We start from the raw sequence: 19,621 nt of genomic DNA, 5'->3' as shown, positions 1-19,621 counted from the left end.
AGGACGTTAAATCAAGGAGAGCTTTGCAGATTATGGCCCGCTCCTAGCAGTGAAGTAGCAAGGTGTGCAACAGGTCAGCCTTGAGATGCCTTGACAGAGCAAGGGCATAACCAGATGTATTGCAGGTCCAGATGACTAGGGTGCATAGGTAGAGGCGTGGGGATACTGGGGGCACCTGCAGACCTGTGTGTGGGTAGCAGCAATGCCGTAGTGCTGGCAGTGCTGCAGGCTATGGTGGAGCTGGCCGGCAGTCATTTTGGGTACCAGTAGTGGAAGAATTGGGATGCACTGGCAACCTGTGTGTAGCTTGAAGCCCTAGATTAGCAAGCAGTTGTTGCAGGGCAGTTCTGAGGTGCACTAGTGGGGCAATAGTAAAGGGGCTGTGGATCTGAGTTGAGGTACATGGGGAGAGATATGCGTGGGTCCCAGTAATGCAATATAACGTGTGCCTCCCGGTGAAGTTTGCGGTGCACTGACAGAGCTGAATGTGAGCTCCTGTCGCTGGACTAGTAGTGTATCCTACAGAACGCCCCCTGTCTGCTGGGTTACTGAACACTTAGACCAGTGCAATGGGAATACTGTGATTGTATGCGTAGGAAGATGGTCGTGGTCTTCACATGTAGGGGGGTTTCAACAGAAAACAAAGAATGGGCAGCAGGCAAAGCAAGTAGAGAGGAAGACGTACTCTGCGATCCCGTCCCGGACCCCCGGTCCTAAAGGAGAAGGAAAGAGGGTACAGGTGAGAGGGCGACAGAGACTCTGCAAAGCATCAGTGAAGAGTTTACCAATCTAGGTGACCGAGCGCTCCGCCTCCCTAACTCGCCCCTCAGATCTGGCAGATCTCGACCAGAAAGAGTTTACACGTGGCGGCGGAAATTGCGTCAATTCAGAGGTGGCCAAAGTCTGGCTTCTGAACTGGGCAGTTAAGCAGCCTGGAGGAGCACCTTTTGGAAGGGTAGAGCCACCTGCCATGATGAGCCTGTGGGCCTGCCGATCACTCACACACACGCCTATCATCATCCGTGAGACATCAGCCTCGCACACGCTTGAAACGGTCCACATGCCAGAACTGTTGAAACCTGCTCACAATTTCGGCAGAGGGCTCTTAAAAAGGACGCCGTTTCAAACAGGGAACCGATGAAGGTTTTCAACAAAAGAGGCAGACAATGGAAGAAGCTTTCCAAGGAATACAAGTTCAGGTAGGAGTTGAAATGGCAAGTTTTGCATATTGGGGCACGTGTATTATTAAAAGGTTCCTATTTTCTGTAAGAGTCAAGAGCATAGCACAACAGTCCAGCTTAGGTTTCTCATTCATCAAGGTGACAGGCAACATGCTTGAACCTACTAAGTTCACAATGGGCCAGCAAGAGCCTCCAAGGGCTGACCAAACCAGTTGAAACCCTGCTTGCAATTTCAACCCTGGTGAACACGATTAATGAAGCCCACTATCAAATCCATAACACAAACATACTTACTTTAGACTTCAGCCTGGACCACTCTCTTCTCTCCACCCTGTAAGAATGAAAAACAGGCAAGTGTCAGTCCAGAAGACTTTGAAACGTGAGGCCAGTGAGAGTCCAGAATTTTATATGATATGATATGGCATTTGTATCGCGCCTATAAACAAGTGTTTCAAGTTAGAAGTAGTTCTTGGTGCAGGGTGGATGGGAAGGCTTTTCTGCTGCCCATCCTTACTCAAATGCCTGGAAAATCCTAAACAATTTGATTTTTTTTTCCATTAAAACATTCATCGATTCAATATAGAATAAATGCCTTCCTCAAACATTCTAAGTACTTTGAAACGTAGCAGATAGTCAATCTCCCATGAGGATGTGTTCTTTATCTTCTCAATGTTAAGACTATTCCCCAGATGTCGGTAGAAGAACTTAGGGGGGAAGCCTTTTGTTTAGGTACCTACAACATTGAAAAAACTATAAAAGGGCTCCCCCTTGGACCCTACTACCCGGATTTCTTCTGGGGTAGGAAAATGATAGTATAGTAGAACCATCTACATGGGACAGTAATGCTGCATGAACATATGCTAGATGTTACTTGTCTGTAACAATATTTCTGCAGGTTGTCTCAGCTGTAGGTTCATACGCTATGCATCAAATGGTTGTTCCAAAGTTTTCATCTATTATGATGGTAGAGTCTGGAGGTTTTGGGGTCTTCTACACTAAAATACTTTTAGTTGCCAAAGTCACAATTTTGATTTCAGTCCTGACAATTTGTTACAAGCAAGTCGCGTTTGCTTCCCCCCCATGCGATTAATGGGAGATTCGTCTGCATAGAGTAGAGTATCAAGCAGGGATCATCCAAAGATCGGAGGGTATTGAAGAATAAGTCCCTGCTAGAGTACAAAGAAACAAAGAAAACCAAAAAAAAGGACAAACTGGTGTTCGGGAACACCTATAGTACCTTGTTGAATTCAATAAAGAAGACTATCTATAAAAAGTGGACAATATTAGAAAGGGGAACATGTCCACTCAAAAAACCCAGTGTGGCCTTTAAAAGAAGTAAGAACCTCACAGATCAAATAGCACGCAATGATATAAGCGTGAGGCAACCAGCACAATCGACTCTACCAGAAAGATGGGGTCCTCCACCATTGAAGGGACACTACTCTACAGAGGAAGATCTAGGTGTACCGGAACCATGGGGAAAGCTACAACTGACCAATTGTAATTCAAAGATGGTCATCTACGTGATATGGTGCCCGTCTAAAAAAACTCTACATTGGTAAAACAGAAAGGAAAATCAGAATAAGGATAACAGAACATACGAACTGTGTAAACAAATGCTCCACTAGTAGCACACTGGATTGAGTTTATACACAGACCAGAAGAAATTAAATGGCCGGTATTCTTTTAGCTCAAGACCAGGGGAGATACCAATCTAGATAAGAGAAAATTGCTGAAGAAAGAACAACAGCTTATCTTCCTAGCAAAAAGCGTAGAAAGGGATCTGAATGAGAAAATCGAATGGCTGGATTAGCGTAAGCGAGGAGGCCCATAGGGCAGCCAGAAGAAGCCTTTCCAATTGCCGGGAGGCCTGTAGTGCAATAAGCATAAGCCTTTCCCTAGTTATTAGACTGAGCGAATGCACACATATTGTAATTTAATACATATGTGGAGTACATGTCCCCTAGTGTATAAGAAGTCATCAGAAGGTAATATGAGCAGGTAGCACTTTTGTAGTAACCACTAAATACATCAAGCTTCCACTAACCCTTTTGTGCGTGATGCCTCAACTGTATTCTGGTATAGGGCAGACTAACAGCTGTGATTTTAGGAGATGAGTTAACAACAGAATACAAGTGTTGGAGGCTTTTAACATCCCTCTCGATTAAGAGAAGCTAGATAGGTGACATGTGACCAAAGCGCAATGTACATTAAGGGATTTGATCACCTTCCCTTGGCGCATTTGGTAACATGAAATCAATGGGGATGGAAAAAGCACCCATTAAAACTGGACCAAGTGCCCCACATGGCAAACCTTTTTGGTATTAGACATTACAATGCGGCCAATTGTATGTTAATAAATGAGAACTAGGCCACTGATAACGACTCCTGTCGGAATAGTTAATATGGCCATTGGAGATAAGTATTGAGGTTGCTCAATCGTTCCGTACCGAGAGATGCATAGTGAATAGAGACAGAAAGAGGACTGACTCTTACGAATTGTTATGTTATTCCACCAAATAGTGAATACCCCGATCAACAAACATAGTACTAGGATTCAATAAAGGTGAACAACATACATAAGAAACAGTGAGGTTGACGCCACCGATTGACTCGAGAGGTATGGACTCTGACGAAATTAACAAGTGAAGAAATAATAAGGGCTTGGTAGATTGGGAAGGAAACCCATACGCGAATAGCAAGTAAGCGTTAAGAGGTGAATGAGCATGGGGACAGACGAAATCGAGATAATAGTTTCTGTTGTTTTGAAAGTGATATATACATTGAGCGAAATCCTTACATTTTTTCCTCTCTGCTTTTGTCAGCAGTAATAATCCGATGGTGGATCGATTTAGACAACATATAACTTGTGTGTGGACTTGTCGTTTGGATACTGGTCAACTTAAAGAGGTCGTGCAACATACACTCTGAAGAAGGTAAAATGCATCCTAACGACTGTAGACTGAAACAGAGCCGTTTGTTTGGGTTTCGCAATTGTAGGCGATAAGCCTTTACTAGCGGCATGCTCTATTTAGAGTAAGGGTTAACGGTCACCGGTAATGAGACCGGTGCCGCTAAACCCTTACCGCCCTGCTACGAGTTCCCTTTGCGGGTCCTTCCTTAACGCCTGCTTTTAGCAGGCGTTAAGGACGGGACCCGCAAAGGGACTCCGGGGTCAATAACGGTACCGTAATTTACGGTACCGTTATTGCCGCCTTCCCCCTTCCCATTGAGCCCTATGGGGGCTCAAATGGGAATGGGGAATGGCCCTGGTGAATGGGGAATTACCAGTTCCTCCGACCTCGGAAAGGACCGGTAATTACTCCATTCACCAGGTCGGAGTTTGGACGAGTTCGGAGGCAGCCATGCCGCAAATAGCGGCGTGGTTACCGCCGAACTCGGAATGAGGCCCCATGTGTCCCGTTATAAGGTTCAGGAATTAGACCTTTACCGTCCGGTCACCTCAGCCTGCCTCCGAAGCATTATCAAACGTGCACCACGTGAAACCCGCACAGTGCCGGTGTCTTGACTACACCATGTTTTTGCAAATTAAAGAGCTACAATTATTTTCGAAACTAAGTTGTAGAAATGGTTTTTCATTGATCATTAGCACTAAATGCACTTTAAAAAGCGTTGTAGTTTTGAATTAAGTGACTGAAATAGGACCAGAGGATATACAACAAAGTTTATGGCTGCTTAATTGTACTTAATTGTGTACAGTTGAACTGAATCCGGCCTGGGTTGGATTAAACAATTTAGACATCTGTTTTCCACCAAGAGATTAGATCAGAAAACATGAGGACAGATTGGAGCACACACAAGTCATTGTATCATGCAAACAGATGTAATAGAGTAACATTAATTTTTTTAAAGCATCGCTGACCACCTGACATATGGTAAATTTAAACCAATGTTCTTGTCATTTTAGAAGAGTAAAATGGGTCGTATAGAAGCAATGAAAGCTTAAAACGCTATGGTGAAAGGAAATTGGGCCATTTAGCCAATCATAGAAGCGAAAAATAAGCCCCAGCAATTGCGGTTGATTGAAGAAAGGAAACGGGTAGCCCCTGATGAAATTCCGAGATTCTGACTGTTTTTTGCAGACAAAGGAATGAAACATGTTGGGTTTGTCTGTCTAGTGTGAATGGGTGACATCATGTCTTCAGAGTGATTGCTTAGTACGTGTACATTTGTGTAGCGATCTGTCTAGCACGTAGCACTGAATCAATCAGGGACGTCCTTAATAATTGTATCCGTTTCCTATGTTGCTTTACCGGTTTTAAAAAAGAATTTCTAAAATTTATATAAATATGATCATTAAAACAAAGATATATTCTGAAGTATTCTTAACTTCTGTTTCTTTAAGATCCAATGTGATGTATTCTATTTGAAACAAAGCAACTCCTACTCTCTGGAAAAGATTTAGATCCCTGGGCATTTATTTTCATGTTGTGTTCATGTTAACCTGGCTGCCACTAATGCCCAGGTAGGATAGCAAGTCCAAGTATTCCACTGAACACTGGAAGCATATAGGTGACTGCCATAGGCTCGCAATGACTAGCATTTTGAGATACAGGACTGTGGGGCAATGCACCGTTTTCTGTCTAGGCCAGTGTGCCCCTACTTTTTGGGAGGAGAAGTGGCCTAGTGACCAGGCTGGGGACTGTGGCCCTTAACTATCAGGGTTTGAGTACTTTCTTTCACAGCCAGAAACCCCAAACATCAGTTTTAATAGCTTGCCATCCAATCGTGCCAAAGGCGCCACTGGAAGCCAATAGAAAAAAAAATATTCACTGCGCCCTTACTGAGACATGGTTCAATACCAGCTCTGTCACTGCTCTTGACACTCTCCTGCCTGAGGGCACAAACTCATTTCCAAACCCAGGCCCAACTGGCCCCGGGGTGGAGTGGCCCCATTCTTCCCTGAATGGGTCCCTGCTTCTATCATACCAACTCAATCCAACATCTCGTTTGAATGCCTCATCTGTAGGCTAAGGGTCTTTCCTACTCTCTCACTCACCCCTGCTACCATCTACAGGCCACATGGCCCTGTCTCTCTTTTCCTCTCTGAATGGGTCCTCCCTCTTGACCTCTACTTCCAAACGCCTCCTTCTCGGTGACTTCAATATCCACCTTGGCTCTCCTGAATCAGCCACTTTACAGTTCTTTCTCCTCGGGGACTCCCTCTCTCTTAATATTCTTCCTTCCGGTCCGATCCACTCAGACGGACACACTCTGGATGCTTCATCTCCGGAGACATCCCTATCTCTAACCCGGTCACCACCCCCCTGTCCTGGTCTGATCACCCTCTCCTCTCCTCACACTTAGGTCCCCTCTGCCCTCTGTCCGAGCCACCTCCCGCACGGCCAGCCTCTTTCGCTGTCTTTCAACCGACGACGCGAGTGTCAGATGCTGCTTTCGCCTCCACTTTCATCCCCCCTCCCACCTCTGACTCTGTCCTCGCTAACCTTCACCTCTCCATCTCTAACACCCTTGACATCCTTGCCCTTCTCATGAGGATCCACCTGAAGCCAGCCTCCAAGACCAACAGCTGGTATGACTCCGATCTAGCCTCTCTGAAACATAAGTGCAGAGTTGCTGAACTGAATTGGCAGACCTGTGGTTCATCCTCTGACAAACTGGCCTGTTGATTGCTCTATAGGCAATATCGTTTTACAATCGGTTCCAAGAAGAAGGCCCAAATAAAAGACTGCATCTCTGGAGTCACTAACAACAAGGCTGAACTCTTCAAAATCTGCAAGGAACTCGACAATCCAACTGCAGTCTCTACCTCTCTCCTTCCCTCCCAGGCTCTCTGCACTGCCTTGGTCCCCCATTTCACAACTATAACTCTGGACATCCAGTCCTCACTCTCCACCCCCCTTCATCTCCACTCCTGCCCCAGCTTCCCTACTCCCTTGGCACCTCTCCCTCCACCCCCAGTTGTCCTCTCTATGAAGGTCTCATCCAAACAGGTGCTCCCTTGCTCTACTCGAACCATTAAGGACAACATCTCCTCTCTCGTTCCGGCTCTTGCCGACTTTTGTAACCACTCCTTTTACACTGGCTCTTTCCCTCCATCCCTCAAGTACTCCCTTGTGCACCCCCTCCTAAAAACGCCATCTGCTGACCCCTCCTGCGCGGCTACCTATCACCCTATCTCCATCACTCCTTCATGGGTAAACCCTTGGAGAAGCTGGTCCTCGCCCAACTGATCCTTCTTCCTGAACTTGTTTGTTGCCTCCATACCCATCAATCTGCATTCCCGGCATCCAGAGGCCTGGAAACTGCTCTCCTGAATACCCGTGAAGACATGCTTGCAAATCTTGACTCTAACTACCCCTCTGTTCTCATCCTCCTCGATCTCTCCTCCGCCTTTTACAGAGTCAACCATTCTATTCTCATAAAACGGCTCTGTGATACCCTCGGCATCTCGGAGTGGAAACTGGACCAGCCAACCTCTTTCCTTATTAACCACCCTTCCCAGCTGGGCCCTTTTTCTTCCACCACCTCACTCCCTACCTGCAGCGTCCTCCAGGGTTCTATCCTATTGCCATGGCCCTTCAATATCTATCTAGCCCCCTCTGGCTCACCTGATAGCCTCCTTCTCTCCTCATTTCCAGTGTTATGCTGATGACACACAGCTTTCCTTCAAACTTCCCTACCTCCTCCATCTACTCCCTCATCCCCGATTGTCTGAACGCAATCCAGGCATGGTGTGTGGCTAAGGATCTCTGTCTCACTGCCAGTAAGACAGAGATCCTTCTTATTGGGACACCTCTGCCCGGTTTCCCTCCTAGCCTCTGGCCGCCCTCCTTGGGCCCTCTACCCTTACCATCTTCGAAGGCCAAAAACCTTGGGTCATCTTCGACTCCTCTCTCTCCTTCACCCCTCACATCTTGGAGCTTGCCAAGAAGACCCACTTCCTACTTCACCTTCTTAAAGGCATTCTCCCTTTCCTCACCTTCTGCAAGAAGATCAATGTCTCCAGAGCTCTGGTCCTCTCTAGGCTTGACTACTGCAATAGCCTCTTCCATTACCTCCCCCCTTGTTCCCTATGTCCCCATCAGCTAATCTAGAATGGGGCTGCAAGACTTATCCTTGGCCTCAAGCCCAGGGACTGTATCTCTCCAGCCCTAAAATCTCTCCACTGGTTCCAAGTGGCCGCGATGATCAAATTCAAGACCCTCTACATTGTCCACAAGGCTTTCTGGGGCCTGGGACCATTCTATCTCCAACTTTCTCTCCCTACATATTTCCCTGCTTGAGCCCTCCGCTCCTCTAACTTCAATTCTATGCTTGTTAAACGCTTTTCGAAACAGAGAGTGGGAGGCAGGTATCTCTCTTCGGCTGGTGCCTCTCGTTGGAACAGCCTCCCTGCCTCTCTCAGACTTGAGCCGGTCCTCCCTAAACTTCTCAGAACTCTGCTTTTCTCTACCTCTTTCCCTTCCCTGATAATCATCCCACTGCCACTGAGACTGTCAGCCTGGTCCTCTATGAACCTCATACGTTACCAGGCCCCTTACCTAGTCGACACCAACACCCTCCCCCATTCAGCACTGCTCTTGCAGGCCCACCACCTCGCAGCTGTGCATCTCACCCTTGGGATTCCTCCAACCTAGCACTTAGCCAGTGGCCTCCCGGTTCCATTTCATATCATCAACAGTAATTTTTATCACTGGTGTTTTTACAAAAGCATTTTGTCGAATTTTGTATTTTTTTATTTTGGAGGGTTTCCCCCATGCCCTCTCTCCCCCACCTGTTTTAAACTGTTCCCGCACCCCCAACCCCTTATCTCCCCCCCAAACAATTTCAATGACTTATTTCAGCAATGTGTTTTGTAAAAACACCCGCCAAAAAAATGACTGTCGATGAAACAATGTTATACCGGCCTCCCATCTTGGCACCTTTTGGCACTCCCCTCGTGGGCTACTACCAGCACTTGCCCATATATTGCTCCCCCCTCCTTTCCTGCACTTCTCTTCACTGCACTTGCATGTCCGAATGTCACAAGGCCTAGTAGGTCCACAATTGTATATTTATTGTTTTTCCAACTGTTATTTACTCCTCTTGCTCCCTCCCCCCCTTTTGCCTTGTGTCGCCTGGAAACACCACTATGTTGTATAGGCACCTAACATAGGCTCAATAAATAAATAAATAAATAGCAGGCAGAATCCAAAAGAAGGGTTACAGAGGCTTGATTTGCCCAGATGTAAGGGATAAGGGTTTATGGTCTTTTCATTGAAAATAATGCATCGAAAAGACTCTCTTTTACATTAAGAGTACATGTCCATCGAATATGGGAATGGGTAAGTTTCGATGGATATGTACTTTTGAATGTAAAAGATAGCATTTCGATGCATTTATTTTATTTTTCATGTTAAACGCTACATGGAGCTGTTCAGTGCTGAAATTTTGGCACTGACCAGCTCCTTGTAACGTTTTATTGTTTATTGTATATTGGGGGTTTCCGTTCCCAACCCCCACACAAACCCCCCTTGACCCTAACCCAACCCTAACTCTAACCCCAACCCTAATTCCAACCCTAACCCTAACCCTAACCCTAACTCTAACCCCAACCCAACCATAACTCTAACCATTACCCCACCCCTAACTCTAACCCTAAATCTAAATCTAACCCTAACCCTTAACCCACCCTAACTCTAACCCTAAATCTAACCCTAGCCCTAACCCCAACCCTAAATCTAAATCTAACTCTAACCCTTAACACACCCTAACTCTAACCCTAAATCTAACCCTAGCCCTAACTCTAACCCTAAATCTAAATCTAACCCTAACCCTTAACCCACCCTAACTCTAACCCTAAATCTAACCCTAGCCCTAACCCCAACCCTAAATCTAACCCTAACCCTAATTATCCATTGAAATTATCCATCGGAATGCATTCAATGAATATGCTTTTCGATGGAAAAGCAATTCAATGGATACATTTCGATGGATAAGCATTCGATGGATAGGAATTCAATGGAAATACCAGATACCAGGGATAGGGCATTATATTTGTATTTGTATTGTATTTATTTAAATTTATTGAGCGACTTCGCCAAAGCACTTTACAAATGAGAAATATAACACAGTACAAAAAACAGGTTACGATGGAAGTAAATAAGGACCAAAGCAGTCACAGAGTAAATTAAGAGTCAGATAGGATAGAAAGAAGGTGGGCTTTTAAACGAGCACAAAATGCATGAAGTGAAGAGGAAGAGTGGCTATCGAGAGGCAGAGAATTACAATGTTTACGGGCGAGTAAAGAAACGGGATAGACAGGAGAGGAAACACATGGGGGCTTAGGTACAGAGAGGAGGTGCAGTGATGGAAAGCGGTCAGGGGAACAGGAGGAGAGCAAAGAGGAACGTAAAGTAGGGGAAAGGCCACGTAGACACTTGACAACAATGCAAAGAGAATGGAAGGGAAGACAGGAATGGAATTTGAGTAAAGACACCAAAAGAAAATAAGGGGTAATGGATGAGCGAGGAGGAAGACAAAGAAGAAGACAGATAGCAGAGTTATAGACATATCGAATAGGGGTAAAATAAGAGGAAGGAAGGCCAAGTAGGAGAGTAGATCAATAATTAAGATAAGAAAAGGGAGAAGAAAAGAAATTTAGTGGCCTGAGAGGAAAGAAAAGAATGGAGAGTGTAGCGATGAAAGTGACCGATACTGGCAGCATTGGTGATATGTGAAGATGAGCGAGAAGAGTCAAAGATCACACCCAAGTTAAGAGCAACAGAGGAAAACAGGATAACAGAAGGAGGGAAGAGGAGACCAGTGGGGTAGCGGAGAGAAGAAGAAGAGGGGATTTCTGTCTTGGAAGGGCCGAGGTTGAGGAATGAAGAGTTGGAAAAAGAAGAGAAGGGAACTAAGAGTTTAGTGGCATCAGCATAGACATGATAGGAAGGTTGAAAGAGGAAAAGTGTATAAAGAGAATAAAAGGGGACCAAGCACAGAACCTTGAGGATGGCATAGAGTGGTGGACGAAGAGAGGATTGATACCTGTTCCAAGAGACTGAGTAAGAATGATTGGAACCAATCTAAAATGGATCTAGATAACCCTACTCTTCTCTCGTCTTCCTTGGGTTAGTGCCATATTAATGGCAGCTGCTAAGTCGAGGAGGATAAGAATGGAGGATAGTTTGATGTATGGGGCAGGAAGGAGAGAATTATAGAAATGTGTAGAAGAGCTGTACCTGTAGAGTGCAGAGGACAAAGGCCAGATTGCAGAGGGGGGAGAAGAGAGTGGAGGTTGTGATAGGAAGGAAATAGAGAGTAGACAATCATTTCTGCAATTAGCTCTACCAAAAGCTTTAAATGATCAATCTGTATAGATATTCACTGAAAAGACTTTAGTTAAGGTGATCAGATTTAACACCAAAAAACCCTTGCAATTCAGCAAATGTGAGAAGTGATGATCATCTTAACTCGGCGTCCCACTAGTTCATGACCCCTAGGATCTAATGATGTGTTATCTACATAGCGCTTACGCCTCAGTGCCTTACATACATCAAATTTACATACATTTATTGACCTCAGAAGGATGAAAGCTGAGTTTGCCTTGCTAGGATGCGAACCTGCGACCTGAAGATCCCGCACATATGGCAGCAGTAAGCGCTCAGCCCAGTGAGCTATCTTGCCAACATCTATTTTTGTTTGTCATTGTGAATCCCATCTGTTATGTATGTGCTCCTGGGCTTTGCAACAGGGGGGCCGCTGAATTAAGATGATCATCACTTCCCACATCTACAGAATTTCAAGGGTTTTGCTGTGTTAAATCTGATCACCTTAACTGTCCCTTAAATAAGGTTTTTCAGTGAATTTCAAAGGTTTTGTCATACTTTTTCAAAGCCATGGCCTTCAGCCGTGGCCACTGTACATGTTGCACCAATAGATTTATTTAGGGCCCACTAACCATGGCCGAAGGCCTTGGCCACTGTACATGTTCCACCAATAGGTTTCCTTAGGGCCCACTAGCCAAGCTACTGTACGTGCTCCACCTATAGGCTTCCTTGTGGACTACTAGCCATGGCCTATGGCCACTGTACATATTGCACCAATAGGTTTCTTTAGGGCCCAATAGCCAAGTCACTACGTGTTCCACCTATAGGTTTCCTTGGGGTCTACTAGCCATGGCCTACGACCACTGTGCATGTCGCACCAGTAGGTTTCTTTGGGTCCCACTAGACATGGGCTTCGGCCACTGTACATGTTCCATCAATAAGCTTCTTTGGGACCCACTAGTCATGGTGGCCAATGTACATGTTCCACCAATAAGTTCTTTGACACTGACTAGCCATGGCCTTTAGCCATAGAGAGTGGCACAGAGATCCATGTCATCACTGTAGGTGCAAAATTCCTTTTTTTTAATTATCTATTTTCTGATTCCCACGGGATTGCCCCGATAATATCACTGAACTACACATACGGCGGCGATGCATTACCCATAACCGTGATAGTCCCCTGGTATGCCTGCGGTTATGCAAAAATGTTCAAAATATTAAAACCTCTTCCCTGCCCTGACAGGCACTCACCAAGTGGCCCCTCCCCTTTACATGGTCCCCCAATCTCATCAGTTGCTTTTCACCCCAAGAGCCCTCTACCGTTAACTATCTATCACTCTTAGTTTTGTGTGATGAGGTTTCATTCCCGATTGCATCTTCCCTTGTAGCCGCGGTTATCTCACAGGATTTCCTCAGTATTCCTGTAGTTATGCAAAAATATTCAAACTGTAACTCGGTCCCCCGACCACTCCCAACGCCCAATTTCACATAGTATCCTCTGTCCCCCTCCCCACCTCTAGCCTAATGCAACATCATCCTTTTTCCTCCTCCAAATAGCTTTTTTACACTTTTCGTTTTCGCATCCCTCTGGTATAACCAGGATTAACGCTCACATCGAACAAAAACAAATTGGGCAATTCATTTCTGAAAAGCCTCTCTTCTTCAAAGCATCATGGGAGCTATAGCTATAATTCTGGGAGACGGAGGCACTCCTGTCACCATCAAATATTTCAAAAACTATTGGACAGAATAACCCCAAACCTGTCCCAGAAATTTAGTCAATGCTTCGTGCCAAAGTTGTTCCTGATTTTGTCCAATTCCGTCCAGCGTTTTTTGCGCTTTGGGCGTGATAACATTTGGACCTTTTCTCTATGGGAAAATGAATGGGAGCCGGCCGAAAACAGCGAAAAAATCTTTCAAAATGTCAGCCAAATCCGTCGTGCAATACACATATTATTAACAAAAGAAAGTTTGGATTTCCTTTTGATCTAGGCAATTACCCTAAATATAGTGTGGCGACTGTGGTCAGAATAATAAATAAATATATATATATATATATGCAGGTGAAAGGTTTTTTTTCAAACCTTTTCAGACCCAACATAACTTTCATGGTGTTGTACGACTGTCAGGACTATAGTGCACTGATGATCCCTAATAAGGGTGAAACCAGGTATGTAGTGTCCTGGCAGCCTTGCAAATGTCTGTCTTGGTTGATTAAGCTATGTATAAAGTAGCACTGCCCTCTTAGACAGACAATTTCCTGGAGAAAAAGGTTTGCATTTGAGTTAATTTGCATACCCACAATGCCTTGCTGTTGTGGCTCAGAACTGGAGGCGAACTTCCAGGGATGGCTACTAGGTGGCGTTGTGGAATGTGTGACGTGGCTCAAATGGACGTTCCGACTTTTGCATTTAATTGAGTAACATATTCTGTTTGGGTTCCCCCTTTAACTTTTATGTACAATCCTAAGAAACATGAAAATATTTATATTCTTAAATCGCAGGAGATACGCTGCCACATTCAGTAATGCTGTACTGCCATGAGGGACCCGTGGTTATGCCAGTGAGAGCAGATCCAGGCGTCTGTATGTGAGCACCTTTATGTTGATTTAAGAGCCAAATACCTGGTCAAATGTGCAAGCCAAAGGTGCACAGGTGTAAACCATGAACTTTCAACTGAAAGTGACATGATTAAAAACGGAATGAATTCAATAGTAAAAAATGATCTCAATACCATTAATGTTGATCTCTATACTAGTAGTATTCATTTTCGAAAAGAGGAACTTTATTGAAACGTTTACCATTTAGTGATACTTGCTGAAATGTGCATTACAAATATAATGATATAATAGTCAATCGATTTGTAATTTAAAAGTTTGGCACCACCAATATTTTCTTTGAATGACCTCTGAAGTTGTTGCCATTTTTAAAAGTTAGACAATAAATGATTAGGTTCTGATAGAATCTTATGCGTGTCCCTTTTATAACTTCAGAAAACATATGCGTGTTTGTTTAATGGCTTTTATGCTAGAATTTGAATATAGCATCTATAGGATTTGTGACTAATCCAGGTAATTAAATCCTTTGCTCAAGTGGGAGGTAAACCCGCTGCGCAATACCCTCCTAGAGGACAGGGCTAATGCGATCCCACCGGTGATACCCTCCCCCCCTTAGGGAACAAGCCCCAATCCCCAGGCGGGGATTTAACTATACCTCCATCATAGCCCGATTCCACATTGTTAATGGCATACCTAGGGACTGACCAAAGTAACAATATGAAGGGCCCTTTAAGACTGACTGGGTGGTTTCTGACCTGCAACTGTTACCATCATTATGTGGGACAGAGAACCAATCAATTCTCCCTTTCTGCTCGAGGGGGAAAACTAAAGGTCTTGTGACGTCTGTAGATGGAGAGAAGAGGCAGAGACCTGATCCAGATGAAGCATGATGAAGAGATGAGCAACCGCTGAGCCACGGCACAGAGGAGGTGGCATGTTGGTGAACGACAGTCAGCCGTCAATCCCTTGTATGCGGCAGGAATTGCGGTGCAGCCGACAGACTCGTAGAATGCCGCTCCCTGTAGTTGGGCCTTAAGCTGGAGGAGCTAGGCCCAACCTGAGCTGCAAACCAGCGGCCTAGGCTGGAGCTGATGCCGGATTGCGAGGAGAGGAGCGCTGAAGGCCGCACACGAGGGGCTAACATTGAGAACTGCCTGAACTGAGGTGACAATCCCCATGCCCCACGCCAGGGTGAGAAAGTGGGAAGCCCACAAGGGGTTGACATAGAAAATACCACAGAAAGGGGTGAAAATAGCCTGAGACTCGGTCAACCTGGAAGTCTGGAAAGCCCACAAGAGGCTGATACAGGGTCGGATAGCCCATGAGTGGCTGAGACACTGTGTACCCCTTGAGGGGGTGGACACTATCCAGTATAGAATAAGATATGATGGGGTAAGTATGGATAGTAGAGGCTCTAAGGTGCTAAGCTATTGAATGTAATGGTCTGTGATTGGACTGCTACACTCCTGTGAGAGTAGAGATTAACCCTCTAAATACCTATTGCTTGACAAATCATTCATAAACTCTTTCACGGTTGCGCGCTTGTCAAATATTTCTAACAGAAAAGTTATTATAATCATTTCTTTATCCAAAATTGTTGTAATTGCAATTTATTAATTGCTTGACTGTTTCACTGTTGCCTACACTTGGAGGCACACACGTCATGCTGCGTCATGATGCTGGTACTATAAAAACACACTAAAAATGGCGACCACGCGAGACTGCTAGATGAAACTCTGCTACTCAAACAAGATTACACTCCGTATAGGGAGGTCTACTACAGTATTAAGGTAAGACAAGTACCAATAATTGGTTATCTAGAACACAAGACATTAGATGATCATTAGTTAATTTTCCAAATTAAAAGTGATTTACTTATAAGGGTTATTTTACTCATATACAGACGCTGATAAAGATCGATGGGACAATTAACACAATCAACTTGATGTATCGAGATTTATATTTATGACCTCTTAGATTCGAATATTAGGGGAGAACAACTCAAATGCTTTGAAATACAATGAATTTAATACAAATCTTTATTTAGTTGACCAATCTTATATTTTACAAAATTAATAATCTATATCCTTTATTAGGAAGACAGATGAAATGAATTTCACGGTGAGTTGAAATTGGATACTCTAATTTGATATCATACACCATATTATTGGTGTCACTAACACAGTGTGGGACACATCACAACCAATTTGATTAAGTATCTACATTACAAATATTATAAATGCAATACTCTTGTAAATATTACTGGTCGCCATCAATGGCAATAACATTACACTGTGTGGGTGAGCTACTTTTCTTTTAACCAGAAGATTTGGTGAAGTCTTGGAATCTTTCATTAATTGAGAGGAATGTGGGATATTTATGGTGCTGGATTGTGATCAACATATTAATTGAAACTCTAATAACAAATTGAATAAATAGCTAAGTAGGAAAGATATGCAATTAAAAGTGCCTTGTATCGCTTTTTTCTCTATATTATGTTTCTTTATTATTTTAATGTCTCTAGTTTGACATGCTCCTGAACCCCTCACAACTTGTGTGAATTGCCGAAATTGGGATACGAAATGTCAATATTGATGAATTTATATTTGTTGTTTTTCATTATTATTTCATGACTGTATAGTATATAATCATTTATTCATCCAAAATTAATAATGTGAATTGACTGTATATGGTAAAGCCTTGAAAATGGCCAGAAATTCAAACCACGTTTCAGCAACAGTGAAACAGTCAAGCAATTAATAAATTACAATTACAACAATTTTGGACAAAGACATTATTATGATCATTTTTCTGTTAGAAATATTGGACAAACGCGCTACCGTGAAAGAGTTTTGGAATGATTTGCTATCCAGTACAGAGTTGGCCTGGAGAGCCAGACAGCCCAGGTGGGGCTAAAAGACAACCAGGAGAAAGTTTGCACAAGCAAACAGAAGACAAACTTTGGGATTTGATCCAAACACTTACCCAGGGGTCCCGAGTTACATGCTCTAGGAAAAGAGAAAGACTTAAAGGACCCAGATTTGAACTCTATCAACAGCCAGGACCCAAGAGAGAAACCAAAGACACAAGTGGGTGGGGGTCAGAAACCAGCCACCCAAAGCAGAGTATATTAGGAACCAACTTACTGAGGCAGACGCTTATGTTATTTTGGTTATTAGTGGTAGTATAGACCATAGGATAGCATAGGTTTGGACCCAAGGTGACATTTGTATGAGGCATTCGGACAAGCACCCTTTTATTATTTTCGTTTTAAGTTAGGAAAACCCATCACCATACCTACAGGGTAAGTTGAGGTTTTCTTTTCTTTAATAAAACTTGTTGAACTATGGCTTTTTGTCCGTCTCCTATGCCTGTCTTACCACAGATTCCATAGTTGAATCATTCACCTTTTGCAGCAAAAATAAAATTGTGCATCAATGATTCTTGGGCTGCCTTATGCCTTGGAGTGGGGACCCAGTGAAGATGGCCTGGATGATCTCCCATATGCCTCCTACAGACACACAGAACCAGTAGCTCAGGTTGGCACCTGGCCCCATTACCCACCAGACTGTGGGTTACCAAAGTTAGGCAGAGGACTTGGGCTACCAGGAATTTCTTTTCTTGACTAGGATCATGCAGCAAGGTAGCTTTCAATGGACTGTCAACCACTTTCTGTGCAATACACTTGCTGTCTTTGGTGTATGTGACACCTCTGCTGTGAATTCCCATTTATTAGCAATTCCCTAGATAAGGACAATATTTACTACATCTCGGCATAGAGGTGCAGTACCCACAGATACATGAAGAATGCAATCTGAATGGGCATGTTCAGCGCCCACGGATACATGAAGAATGCAATCTGAATGGATAGGTGCAGCACCCACGGATACATGTAGCATGCAATCTGAATGGTCATGTGCTGCACCCACAGATCCATGAAGAATGCAGTCTGAATGGTTATGTGCAGCACCCACAGATTCATGAAGAATGCAATCTGAAGTGTCATGTACAGCACCCACAGATACATGAAGCATGCAATGTGCAGCACCCACAGATTCATGAAGCATGCAATCTGAACGGGGATGTGCAGCACCCACGGATGCATGGAGAATGCAATCTGAATGGCTATGTGCAGCACCCACAGATACATGAAGCATGCAATCTGAATGGTCATGTGCTGCACTCACAGATTCATGAAGAATGCAGTCTGAATGGTAATGTGCAGCACCCAAAGATTCATGAAGAATGCAGCCTAAATGGCAATGTGCAGCACCCATAGATACATGAAGAGTTCAGTTGGAAGTGTCATGTACAGCACCCACAGATACATGAAGCATGCAATCTGAATGGCAATGTGCAGCACCCACAGATTCATGAAGCATACAGTCTGAATGGGCATGTGCAGCACCCACAGATTCATGAAGAATGCAGTCTGAATGGCAATGTGCAGCACCTACGGATACATGAAGAATGCAATCAGAATGGTCAACTTTTGCACTAGTAAAGTCTTGTACTTCAGGTATGCCTGGTCTCTCGCGCAAGGCACTCAGCGGCTCGCAGAGATGTGCGGAGCATGCTGGTTATCCACGCAAGTCAAGAAAATATCCTGCGCAGTCGATTCCATGAATCGATGGACGGGATTCTGCATGAATTTTGTCATGCAAATCTGGTATTTTACACGCAAATAATTCCATGAATTGGCCCCATTATCTATTCTCTATTCTCATGTGTGTACTGGGACTTGTGTCTCTTTTATGGCTGAAAGTCTGTAGTTCATATAGTATAAGAGACAAAGGGCCTCATTACAAATCGCCCGGTATGGAAACAACGTTGGCGGTAAACCCGCCGCCACCGTTGTTTCCATGCCGGGCAAGCACAACTCCTGCAGGCGGGAGGTGATGTTCCCGCCAGGTCTGACCTGGCGGGTTTAACACCGCCCGCCTGCAGGCGGACGAGGAAACACCGGCAGTGTTACGAGATGCTGCCGTTGTTTCCATGATCCCCATTCCCATTGAGTCCCATAGGACTCAATGGGAATGGGGATTAACACCATTCCGACCTACGTGATTCCCGGAAAACCAGGGTTGTAATGCCCCGGTAATTCCGGGAATCACGGAGGCGGAATGGTAATACGAGTCCGGGGGTAACCAGGTGGTTTTACCGCCTGACTCGTAATGAGGCCCAAACACTCTTTTCGGGTGTTTATCTTTGGTGCTTTTGGTCTTTATCACACTGTGTCTAGTAATCATTGATTTTATTCCGGAGAACTCACAAACCCTAAATCTCTCTGTGCCAACCGTAGGATTCTGATCACTGAGCCCAAAGCTGCTTACTACTCCACCACCATTGCGGCAGACTAACAAAAATCAACACATTTTTAATAGTAAAGAAATCAGACATCATCGAATCAACCTCCCCCAATGTTACCCACCCTCCACCTCAGCAGGCACACCGCCCCTCTGTACTGAATTCTCCATTCACTCTCCCTTGAACCTCCTAAAAATGCTTTCCTCCCTTAAACCTACCTCCATCTCTGTCAATAGCTCCCAACGCACTCCTCGGCATCATTAATGCCTCCCTCACTGAAG

The 19,621-nt window shown here is 44.4% G+C and overlaps 1 protein-coding gene across 7 annotated transcripts in view; it reads right to left on the bottom strand.

Moving 5' to 3' along the window:
* Positions 1–19,621, bottom strand: part of DLG4 (discs large MAGUK scaffold protein 4) — a 1,400,174-nt gene that overhangs the window by 61,877 nt on the left and 1,318,676 nt on the right. For all 7 annotated transcript variants that reach the window (XM_069645917.1, XM_069645954.1, XM_069645945.1 and 4 more), the window contains 2 exons: positions 1,476–1,512; positions 686–713 (listed from right to left, as the gene is read on the bottom strand). In XM_069645917.1, the coding sequence (XP_069502018.1) occupies positions 686–713; positions 1,476–1,512 (65 nt within the window). The remainder of the gene's footprint in view (positions 1–685; positions 714–1,475; positions 1,513–19,621) is intronic.

Source organism: Ambystoma mexicanum, chromosome 1p, assembly GCF_040938575.1.
Source record: "Ambystoma mexicanum isolate Mex_15411 chromosome 1p, UKY_AmexF1_1, whole genome shotgun sequence".
Classification (NCBI taxonomy): Eukaryota; Metazoa; Chordata; class Amphibia; order Caudata; family Ambystomatidae; genus Ambystoma; species Ambystoma mexicanum.
This window is presented reverse-complemented; position numbering and strand designations above follow the sequence as displayed.